This window comes from Lactuca virosa, chromosome 5, assembly GCF_052849685.1.
Source record: "Lactuca virosa cultivar CGN04683 chromosome 5, Lactuca_virosa_CGN04683_v6, whole genome shotgun sequence".
Taxonomy (NCBI): Eukaryota; Viridiplantae; Streptophyta; class Magnoliopsida; order Asterales; family Asteraceae; genus Lactuca; species Lactuca virosa.
In genome coordinates this window covers 228,737,892-228,750,368 of record NC_136430.1, presented here as the reverse complement: position 1 = coordinate 228,750,368, position 12,477 = coordinate 228,737,892, and the positions used below count along the sequence as shown (strand labels likewise).

The window sequence follows — 12,477 nt, the reverse complement described above, 5'->3', positions numbered from 1 at the left end:
CTGATGAATCCCCAGTGATATACTACCATTTCAGGATACCCAATGGTGACTTTCAATTTGGTCTTAGAGCTTTAGGGAATGATCAGGATGTTATTAATCTTTCTAAATTTATTCGAAATAACAAGTTGATTGAGGTGTACACAGAACATGGGAAGACAAATCTACTCACTTACTTCATGTCTCCAAATGCTAAGGGTAAAGTTTTCATTGAGGAATTACCAGAAAATGATGATCAAGGGGATGAAGTTGAGGCTGAAGTTCATGTAGAATCTCCATTGAGAAATATGAACCATGTCAATGATGAGCCAATTGGTGAGTACATGTCTTTGATTTTTTTTGGGGAGTAAAAGTGATGCATTCTCACCAGAGTATAGAATGGGTAGAGTTGGGAATTCAAAAAGAGGGGAAGGTTCTTGTAGCAAGAGGCTTAATTTAGAGGATATTGATGATTTAAAAGAGAAGGAAAACACTAATGAGGGTGTTAAGGAGGTTCAGGAGGCTGCAACTGTTGTTGAAGGATGCGACAAGCCATTTACTTCAAATATTGCTAATGTAGGGGATGAGATGATTGGGCTTCAGGATAATGACCATATTGAAGGATGCTACAACACCCCACCTGTTAATGATGATGAATAATATAATGAACTTTTTGATAACCTTATGGAAAATTTAATTGGAAGTGATGAGGATGTTGAAGAGTATGAAGGGGATGATTAATCTGAAGAGAGTGATGAAGAGTATGAAAAGGATGAAGGTGATGATCAGGATGGGAAACAATCAGAAAATGAGGATAAAGTGGATGACATAATGGATGAGGACAACAATATAGAAGATGTTGATGTGGACATGGCAGACTTCTGTCTAAATGTTGAAAGTGATGTTGAAGGAGCATGTATTAATGATGGTCATGAACCTGAAGATATGGAAGTGATCAACAAAGAGGAGTTCGAATCATTGGATGAAGGATCAGACCAAGACAGAGAAAGAAGAGCTCTTATAAAAAATTTGGAAAAAGAAAAAAGGTGCAGCCTTGGGTCAGTACATATACAGTCATTCTCAGTGGGACAAAGGTTTAAAAGTAAAAAAGAATTAAAGGAGTTAATTGATGTGCATGCACTAGAAGCAAGAAGGAATCTATTCTTTAAAAAAATGACAATCAAAGGCTTAGGGCACAGTGCAGAGGAGTTGTACCTGTCATCAATAAAAGTCAAGTGGGGACTCAACCTACCACTTCAAAAAGCAAGGGCAAAGAAGTAAAGACACAAAAAGAAACATGTGGTTGGTATATACATGCATCTAGGTCAAACCCTGAATCTGACTGGTTTATAAGGACCTTAAACCAAACTCATACATGCTTACAAACAAGAAAACTCAGAGCTTGTACTGCTTCTTTAATCTGTAAGAAAATCATAGATCAAGTTGAGGAAGATCCGAAGATTCCTTTGAGAGCCATACAAGATCACTTTCAAAAGACCTACCAGGTGGGTATTTTGATGGATAAGGTTGTTAGGGCAAAAGATATGGCAAGAAAGATGTGTGTCCTAATGGCAACCCTGCATCCCCAACAAGGTAGTTTAGAAGCATTTATGTATGCCTGGGTCCACTGAAAAAAGGTTTCAAGGCATGTCTTAGAGACTTAGTAGGTTTGGATGGTGCCTTCAAGAAAGGCCCATTCCCTGGTCAGGTTCTTACAGCAATTGGTCTAGATTCCAACAATGGAATTTATCCCTTGGCCTATGCAATTGTTGAGTCTAAAAACACAGCTAGCTGGAAGTGGTTTTTAGAAAACCTTGGGGATGACTTAGAGCTTGGGAGCAACTCAAACTATACTTTTATAAGTGACAGGAAAAAGGTGAATTGCAGTTCATCAATTGATCATTTAGATTGTATTTTTTTACCAAGAAATTAATTATAATTATTGTCTGTTGACTCATGTAGGGATTACAAATTGTAGTTGATCAATTGTTTCCCAATGCTGAGCATAGATATTGTATTAGACATATTCATGACAATATAAGAAAGAAGTGGGGGCAAACTGAGTACAGGGACCATTTATGGAGGTGTGCATCAGCAACCACCATTCCTGAGTTTGAGCATTTGATGAAGGAGTTTAGTGAGTATGATAAGGAGGCATGTCAATGGTTGAAGCAGATTCCTCCTGTACATTGGGAAATGAGTCATTTCTCAGGTAATTGTATATGTTTGCATATGGTAATGATTATGTGTTTCAGTTATTTATCAACATTAATTGTATGTTATTATAATGTGCAGGAAGAGTTGTTTCTGATGTGTTGATTTCAAACATCTGTGAAGTGTTTAATGGGAAGATAGAGAAAGGCAGGGACAAACCTGTAATTTCATGTTTAGAGTTCATTAGGGAGTATCTAATGAAGAGGATATGCAATGTCATCAAGGCAATGAAGAAGGCTAAAGTTCCACTAACACCTATAGCAACAGACATCCTAGATGCAAGGAAAAAAGGTGCTTCACAATACAATGCTAGGTGGAATGGAGCAAACAAGTATCAAGTCACTGGAGCATTGCAAGATCAGCATGTGGTGGATGTTAGGAACCAAACCTACACTTGCAGAAAGTGGGAATTAATGGGAATACCTTGCAGGCATACAATTGCAACTCTGAATAAAATAAGCAAAGACCCTGAGGCTGAGCTTGACATTTACAAGTGGGTACACAAGGTGTATTGGCTAGAGACATGGAAAAAAGCTTATTCATTTAAGGTGGAACCAATTATAGGGAGACCCATGTGGCCTAAAAGTAATTGTCCAACAAAGCTAATCCCTCATCCACATCGCACTCAGGTGGGAAGGCCTAAAAAAAAAAGAAGACAAAGTGAGGGTGAAAGGTTAAGCAAAAGGTAGAAGGCAAGTTAAGGTGATGGAGTTAATGAGATGCAAGGAGAAGATTCCCAAGGGCCAACAAATGATAGAGTGCAAAAGCTATCAAGGAAACATATCAGTGTTACTTGTAGCAAATGCAAGAATAAGGGACATAACTCTAGGACCTGTAAAGGGCAAGGTAGGAATCAATCCAATAAGTGATTTTGGTTGTTTGGTGTGGTGTAATGATTATTTAGTTGCTTGTTGTTAAAAACTGTTTTTTTTAACTTTAGTTATGGTTTTATGATGTGGTTATGTATGGTGCACAGACACTTGTATGCTTAATTTGGTAATGGTTTTTGGTTCCACTCATGCGGTTAATGAAATGTGTATTTTGGTCAATTTATGATTTATTTTGGTAATGTACTTTTGTTACATTTTGGTTCTATTTATGTGCTTATATTTGACAATTGATACACATTTTCACACTTGAATATCATTTATATCATTAACAACATTGGAATTCATTACAAACATGATGAAGTCAACTTACAACAAAATTATACCATTTTTACCCTGCATCAACTTGATCAACAAAAACCCCCACATTTGTCTAACCCTATCCCTTACATAGACCAAATACTAAAGATAACAATCACAAACATAAACCAGCTTGCACATAAATACATCTTCTGCTTGAAACCTTCATCTTCAATGCATCACACCTTGCCTCCAACATGTGGTTCCTGCTCAAAAGTCCATTGCACTGTTCCTGTAACATGTTGATACTTCTTACCAGCCCATTACATCTTTCCTCCAACGTATTTATGTTTCTTAGAAGACCAGGTATAGTGGTTTTACTCCTAGCACACATAGGCAGGTCAACCCACCCGATAAACCCACAAACAGAATCCTTAGTAGGGCAAGCATAAAACCTCCTTCCGGGATTCAGTGGTGTCCAAGACGTTTTCACTAAAGCAAGCTTTCCACAAAAACAAACCACCATTGTTCGATTGCAGGTCAGGAAGGAGAAATGGAAGAAAATAGCCGTTGGGGAAGAACAGTTAAGAACGTTGTGGAAGAAGATTCGTTGGGGAAGAAGTTGGGAATAGAAAATGATATATAAAGAAGGTTTTATTTTTCCGTATGCAAAAATGGTCCCAAAAGACAGAAATACCCTCACGTGCAAGGCACATGAGGAGGTTAACGGATTCTTTTTAACGGGTGTTAAGTATAGGGACCATTCTCACAAACAAACCAGTCCAAAAGGACCACAAAACCAAAAAACTCGTGGTTTGGACCAAAACCCCAAAAAATTGCATACCACAGGGGCCATTTTTGCATTTAAGTCTATTTATAATAAATATTTCATACTTGGTTAGCGGTGTTTTAGCAATTCCATTAATTTCCCACTCATAAAGAAAAAAATCAATATTTTTTAGAATATGAATGTGATAACAAAATATTATTGACCAATGAGTTTGTGGTGAAATCTCAATTCTTTTTTTATTTACCTCAAAGGCCTGCACATGTCTCCATAAAGAATTTGAGCAAATTACTTAGCCATGCTTCATAAAAACGAACATTTAGAAATAAATATCTATATAAACTATACATAGATCATATACACAACTTTTACCTAGAACCAAGCCTCCGTATTGAATCAAAAATTAATAGTAAAACTTGAACACCTCCCTCAAGATCCTCAACTCATTACACCAGATCTCACAAAACCCTTACTACAAAATACAAAAAGTGTGGAATTGTCGGTTTGTAAAGGATTGAAGAGAAGAAACCATGGGAGGTGTCGTAACACAGGCTTTAAGAAATCATGCCTGCAAGAATCGAGGATCTAGCTGCAAAAAATAAATAAATAAATAAATAAATCATGGTGATGACAAATGTATTTTTCACAAAAAAATCTACAATTTAATCCCAGTACATAGTAATAATCACAATATAAAACCTCTTCCAACCAACCACCCAGAAAGGAGAATGTGAAGGCAGCAAAGAAGAAATAAACATTAGGTATCTATGGGTCGATGCTATTAATTTTTTCCCCACTCATATGCCCCTCTGAGCACCTTAATTTTTCACACATGCCATAAAAGAAAACAGAGAAAGATCATGGGAGATATTGTATGACATTATGGGGGTTGTTATTATCTAGTGTATGCAGGGTCGGACGCAGGAATTGATCGTAGGTGTTGTCGATTTTTTTTCCGGTCAAACATAATATAGAACCAAAAAATAATTCATTACGTGTAATACAAATAAGCGATCCATTACATAAAATTTAAAAAAATAACAACGATCTATCATCTATTACAACTTAAATTTGTCATCTTCATGCAGACATCTTTTGAAATCGCTCCGTTACCTTTTCATTCTCAACTTTCACAAGTGTTTCGGTGTCAACATAGCAAAGCAACACGTCGTTTAAAAACTCATCGCCAATCTTGTTGCGCAAGTCGGTCTAAAAGAGTTTCATCTTCGAAAAACATCTTTCTACACTTGCGGTCGCTATGATAATATCAAAGCCAACTTTAAAAGCTTATAAACCAAATGATAATGCCGATGTTTCCCCGTACTAACCATCAAATGAGAAAGCTCGTAAATTCCTTTCAAAGTGGTAAAACACTCATCTTTGATGCAAGAGTGAAAATATCTCAAGTTGTCCTTCAAGATCTATCAAATCCGAATCATCAAAGTCGTACTTGTACAACTTAGCCAACTTCAAAAAATTTGATTTGTCAAATTGTGCAAATGAATCACAAAATCACCCATTTATTCTAGTAATTGGGTGCTTGTTTCACTAAATCGATCCTGATATTCTGTAAGTTGCATATCCACCACCATGTTGAAGATTTCAACCTCAAAATGAGATATATTAGTCTTTGTGGTCGTGCGGTTTCTCACACCAACAAAAAAATCCTTCATTTCCAAAGTAGCAATATTGTGTATTTGACAAAAACAGGATACCACTGGCAAAATGCTAGAAAACCCCGTGTCTCAGAAAAATTGCAATTCATCTGTTCTGTTGTCCCTCTAACCATCGAAGCTGCTTCTAAAATGTCTAGATCTTTTTTTTGAAGTTGTTTTGATAATGTACCCGTGAGGTGTAAAATGCCATACATCATATATAAGTAAAACACGAACTCATAAGATTTAACATATACTAAGATTTCGGATGCTTGTTGACGGTTTGCCAATGACCCTCCATCCACTTTCACAAATTCTAAAACTACAAGAACATCCACAAACAACTTCATCAGACTTGTGAGTGTGTTAAAATGTGAGCCCCATCTTGTATCTTCCGCTCGAACAAGTGTAGTCTCTTGATTTAACCCTCTTCCTGTTTCAAGTTCACCACTACACAAGCCTTTTTGCACCCTTTCTCTTGCTTGTTCCAGTAGTAAGTCTTTTCTTTTACACGAGGCACAAACAATATTAACCACCAACGAAATTTGCTCAAAAAAGTCACAAACACCATCATGCTTCTTTGCTACAGCTACAACCACTAACTGAAGTTGGTGTGTAAAGCAATGTACATAAAAATTGTGTCATTCTCTTGTAATATCAAAGTTTTCAAACCATTGAATTCCCCTCGCATATTGCTAGCTCTATCATAACCTTGTCCTCTTATCCATTAAAAAAATTAATATATATATATATATATATATATATATATATATATATATATATATATATATATATATATATATATATATATATATATATATATATATATAATATAACACATAAAGCTAATTAAATTAAATTAAATTAACAAAAAAGTAAAGAATAAATTACCTCACTAAAACTCAACTTATTACTTGTAAGTTCTTCATTTATGGCGGTTTTTAGTGTCAAATAGGATGTATCATTCACATGCACAACTCCAGTGAATCTTTCCTTCACAAAGCCAAGACTATCGACATATCGAAAAACAATAGCCATTTGTTCCTTTTTCGAGACATCGCTAGATTCATCAACCAATAAAACGAATACATCTTAACCAATCTTTTGGCAAATACTCAAAAGTACTTCTTGTGCAAAACATCACAAGTTCTTTTTGAATTTTAGGGAAAATAAGTTGATTGTTTTAGGAGCATTTTCTAAAGTATTGTTGAAAATATTTTCACTAGTCTCTCGAATAGATTTTAACACTTCAATGTAAAACCCTCCATTTTCCATGTTAACGGACTCGTCATTACCAAGAAACAGTAAACCGATTTTCAATAAAATTCTAACAAAATAATAGAAACACGTAATCGCGCTTTATATTTATTATCCTCCGCTTCGGTTTGCGTCCTCAAGACTACATTAACAGCTTGTTTTTCTCTCAATAAAAAATCACAATTTTCTCGTGCGTTGTTGTGAAAACTATCAACATTACCTACATAAGTCTGAAAGGCATTTTTTTTATTCCAAGTATTAAAACCTTGGGAAACAAATGCATCTCTCCCTCCTTTTTGTCCCATGAGATCTCCACACACATAACAATATAAACAATATGCTTTTTTCTTTTTCACACTATATTCCAACCAATCAAAATCGTTAAACCATGAAGGAACGAAGCTTCTTAATCTATCACCTATTTTCTTTTTTGGAAACTTATGTAGCCTTATTTGACAAGGTCCTTGAAGCAAATACGCTCTTCTTACATCATCTCTTATATTTTAGGCATAACTTGTAATCTTTGGCCTATCCCCCGGGTCCTTTGGAAGATCTTTCAAATCAACACTATCATTAGTTTCATTAGGGCATGGTGTTTGTGGAATTGCATTAGAAACCGAAGGGATTGATTGATTGGTGATTGGTGTTTGGGAAGATCCTTCACCACTTTCATTAGGATTAGATCTCGGCGGCGGCGTTTACGGCTAGGGTTTCTTGGCGGCGGCCGTAATCACGAATTAGGGTTTCTCAGACGTTTACGGCTCAGCAGTTTGCGGCCCAGCAACTCCTCGGTCCACTTGCTTGTTCAGCAGCCTCGGTCTCGGTCAGCAGTGTGTGCGAGACTTCGATTAGATCGATCGAAGTTCGCGGCCGTCGTTCATTTAAAAAAAGGAGGAAACGATTTTGGGGTTGCCAGGGATCAAACCCTGGTCCTGCTTCATCATTCCAACGCCTTACCAGGTGGACTAGCAAGTGCCTTGTTCCAAACCTTCCGAATTTAATTCAAAAGGACTCCCATTCGACCCTATTTTCGCAATTTTAACACTTTCAGCCCAAAAATCAATTTCTTTTATTTTTAAATTTCATTTTCAACCCAAAAAATTTAGTTTTTAATTTTTGACTTTTATAAGACTTTTGACCTAAAATTTTGACTTTGACTTCAAGTTTGACCTTTGACTTTAAACTTTGACTTTCTCGTTTAACTTTCAAATTTTCAAATTTAGCTTTTCGGTTTGACTTCTTAAGTTTAACTTTTTAAATTTGACTTTTAAGGTTGACTTTTGAGGTTTTAAGTCAAAGGGCATATTTTTAAACAATGAGTTCCTCAAACATTCCGGTCAATGAAGTTTCATGCTCTCATACTTGCATTAAAACTGTTAAAAATTTACGTGAACACATCGATTTATTAAAAAGAGAAGATGAGGAACTTAAATATGAGGGGTACCAACTTAGGAAAGGCCTAAAACCATTAAAAGAACAACTAGAGGCCAAGACTAAGGACTTTGGGAAATTACAGGAAGAGTACAGTGACAAGTGTGTCCATTATAGATATCTTAAGAAAGATTTGGATGTTGTACTGCTGAACTTGATGCATTAAAAGCCAAATATAAAGATGTTGAATTCAAATTTAAAAAATTTGACGTGTCAAGTGAGGTAGTTGTGTCCATGATAGAAAAACAATTAACATTTAAAGATAATCAAAACAAGGGTCTAGGGTATCACGATGTTCCACCTCCTTTCAATGATCACTACACTTTCACCCCTCTGACTAAGGAAGAAATTGAAAATGAAGCACACCTTAAGTATGGCAAACCCCTCTGAACCTGTTGCTTCTAACTCAGTCACTCCTAACAAACCTGTTGTTCAGAAATACATGCCACCAATTCCAGTGAAACAGAGTGCCTATTGCAAGTGTGCTTGTGGGAACAACCAGAAAAGAGGCAAGAGTACGCCACCAGGGGCAGGAAGAAACAACTTCCCAGTGAAGAAAAAGACATGTTTTCACTGTGGAACACCTGGACACATTGCCAGAAACTGTCCAAATCGCGCATACGTTCCCTACTACGCACAAGGCTGGCAGAACGCGCAAAGTGGGAGATTTCCCAAAAGAAGCCCTTTAAGGTCAAAATCGCGAAATGGCGACTGGAATGCCAAAAAGGCCAAGAATCCAACTCCCAAGACCAAGAATCAAAATCCCAAGGTCAAGAAGGGAATGCCAGCCAAGAAGCCAAATCCAAGAGATGCTCCAGTGAAACCAAGACCGGCTAGGTCAAAGTCATCTCGGCGATCGGCTTCAAGTTCAAAATCAAGTACTGAGGCACCCATCGAATCAAACAAGAAATGGGTTAAACCCAACTACAGATGGGTAGCAAAGGCTCAATCTCCCAAATATTCTAATGATTCTAATATTTCTACATCTTCTGTTTGTGATAAATAGGACATGTCATGGGAGAGAGTACCTTGCAAGGATGACAAAGGTCGACCCAGTTTCAAAATGGACTGGGTTCCAAAGACCAACTGATCTCGCTCTGTGTCGGAGCAGCTATGGAGGCATATCATCAGACTTCGGTTTGTTGGTAGTGGCTGTTCCAGGCACATGATATGGGACATCTCTCAACTGTACAACATTCAGACCTTTGTTTGAGAGTATGTGTCCTTTTGCGGGAAAGGAAGAAAGGAAAGGATCCCACATGGGTTTTGTGTTTAACGATGTAAAGAATTTTCGGATCTGTTTTGAGATTATGCGTGCTGTTCTCAGACCTTCTGGATGCAAATTCAATCGGTGAATTACGGTTTGAGTTTTCTTCTCTATACTCCTGAGTTTATCTTAAATTGGTTCGTTTTGAAGATATTTTTTTAGACAATTTTTATTTTCTTATATGTTTATTGGGAAGTGATATCAAGAAAGTGATAACGGGCAGTCTAAAATATGTGTAAGGGACTGAATCTGAATTGTGTAGACTCTGTGTTCAATGTGCTGGTAGGCACGAAGGATTTGACAGTGTGGATTTAGATAGGATTGTTTGGACTGACCATACGACGCTCGGGTAGATTGAGCGGTGAGATAAACACGGGAACCCACGGGATACACTAAATTAATACGCATATAGAACAGTGGTTCAAATTTTCCTTGATGTACGGACTTATGTCCTTAATTTTGGTTCTGATAGGGCAACTGGGGGGTTCTGATAAAGTAGGTATGTAGGAAATTATTTTCTTGTTTTCTATCTGTCAGACATATGTTGCTTACTCTGTGTGATTGGAAGAGATCCGACCTGGATTGCAACATATGCAACTCTAATTCTACACACCTCCTTATCTATGAAATTATTTCTATCTGTTAGCCATATGCTATCCCCTCTGCGTGATCGGAAGATCCGACCTGGGACACAGCATATGCACCCTATTATCTTAATCCCTCTATCTCTGTTAGTCATATGTTGTCCCCTCTATGTGATTGAAAGAGATCCGACCTGGGACACAACATATGCACCTATTTCTAAATCCGACTTCTTCCTTGATAATTGTTTACTCACCTAAAGTAAGGAGTTCTTTGGAAGTTCTTCATAATCAGGGTATATCGGGAAGTGGGGAACATGTTCTAGTGCAACTAAAATTGAACCATTTAGAGGTTGTCTGTAGATCTCGCTGCTTAATTTAAGTGGACAACAATACCCGTGGTCTTCGTAAGCTAAATGGTATATTTGGAAAAGTTTGTTGATATTCTTCGTGTTTAAGTAGACCACAATACCGGCAATTGACCAGATTTATTCATGAAGGTGAAGATATTGATAAACAAGTTAAGACAGTCTTACAACTTTGATCCCAAATATTTTTGTTTTTGTTAAATTTGTTCATAGTTTTCCTCTATGCACAAATTTAGGGGGAGAATTAAAAAAAATTCAAAAATCAAACAAAAATCAGAAAATTAAAAATCCAAAAATAGTGTTATTTCTGTTTTATTTCCTGTTCAAGAAAATCAAAAATCCAAAAATATTTTTGTTTCTGTTTTATTTCTTTCAGAAAATATAAAAAATCCAAAAATATTGTGTGCTAAGTTTTGTTTTAGTTTTGTTTTGTCCTAAAAAGTGAATTCAGGTGTAGATGAGATTCATGGAGACTGTATCGAGATTTCTGAGCCAAAGCGTCATCCGTGATCATCGAAGAATTCTCATTCGAAGGAGCAAGAAATGAAAACTATTCTTTCAACATTTAATCCTTCAACCCCAAAAGCAAGGTGAAGCTGACTTGAAGATTATGTGACAAGTTGCATTGAAGCCTCCTCAATCAATTTGTTGATATCTTGTACCTGCTGAAGTGATCCAGAATATTGTTTCTCTCTGATATTCTCTCTGAAGATTCTCAAGCTGAAAGCGCTATCTTTCAAGAATCTTTTCAAGAAGCCTCCTCACCCAACGTGCGTTCAATGTCAAATTTTGAAGAAAAGCCCAACTGCTCAAGATGAAGTCATTCATTAAAGATACATAAAGCTCATCTTGAAGTTGTGAAGAATTTGAAGATTAATGTTGAAGCCAAGCTCCCAATGAAGATTAAAAAGAAAATCCAGCTACCTTTTTAGGGGGAGTTTGTTGGGTCAGTTAGAAAAGAAAGCTATAAACCAAGGGGGAGATTGTTGGGTCTAAAATTATGGTTTATACTTTGCATTTCTAGGCAATTGTATTTTTTTAGTCTAGGATCGTAAACATCCTTGGTGTTTGCGGTTAGATGTGTTCACGGGTGTGTTTACGGCCCAATGGGTGTTTACGGCCGTGAACTGGTTCACGGTCGTGAACCCATTTACGACCCATGTTCCCTAAGTATATATATAGGTGTTAGGGGTGAGGAGTGGATAATGAGTTTACGGCTAGAGAATGAGAGCATATTATAGAGAGAGAAACTAGAGAGAAGAATAGTGTGTGTGTGTGTGTGTGTGTGAATCTCTTGTAATGATCTTCATTCATATCATGAATACATTAGATTCATCTTATTCTTCTTCTCCTTCTTCTCTATTTTGATCCAACTGATTGAGATTTCGCACGATCAATTGGATCCGATTGATACACAAGAGATTTGAGACTTACACACATACAATCTTACGAAAAATACTTCAACTTTATTTTGAACATATAATCATACAAACGACAGTATGGCGATGGATTCATGCCGCCGTTAAGAGAAATGTCAAACAAATTGAGTTGACATTTTACCCTAAGGAGAGTACAGGGGATATCGAGATACCCAATTGCCTTGTGATTTGCCCTTCGTTGGAGTTATTAAGGTTGAGTTTGGGCCATTGTGGTCTAAGGTTGCCAAATATCTTGGGGTTTCTGGCACTTAGGGTTCTTGATCTGACCAGTGTTGACTTATTGGAAGACGACAATTTGGTAAAAGGTTTTCTCGAAAGCTGCCCCCTGCTTGAGGATCTGACTTTAGATGACTGCGTGCTATGCAAACTTGATCT

General features: G+C 36.8%; 2 protein-coding genes across 2 annotated transcripts; one reads left to right on the top strand and one right to left on the bottom strand.

The window, feature by feature from the left end:
* The first annotated feature begins 807 nt into the window (after positions 1-807).
* LOC145112443 (uncharacterized) lies at positions 808-2,879 on the top strand. Its single transcript, XM_079048607.1, has 5 exons — positions 808-1,253; positions 1,301-1,569; positions 1,614-1,852; positions 1,939-2,188; positions 2,272-2,879. Exons 1-5 carry the CDS (start codon positions 808-810, stop codon positions 2,877-2,879), a joined length of 1,812 nt encoding a protein of 603 aa, XP_078904733.1.
* A 2,745-nt stretch (positions 2,880-5,624) lies between these two features.
* On the bottom strand, positions 5,625-6,797 carry LOC145112442 (uncharacterized). Its single transcript, XM_079048606.1, has 3 exons — positions 6,651-6,797; positions 5,891-6,361; positions 5,625-5,771 (listed from the first exon to the last, which is right to left on the bottom strand). The coding sequence occupies exons 1-3, from the start codon at positions 6,795-6,797 to the stop codon at positions 5,625-5,627; spliced, it is 765 nt and encodes a 254-aa protein (XP_078904732.1).
* Positions 6,798-12,477: the final 5,680 nt, after the last annotated feature.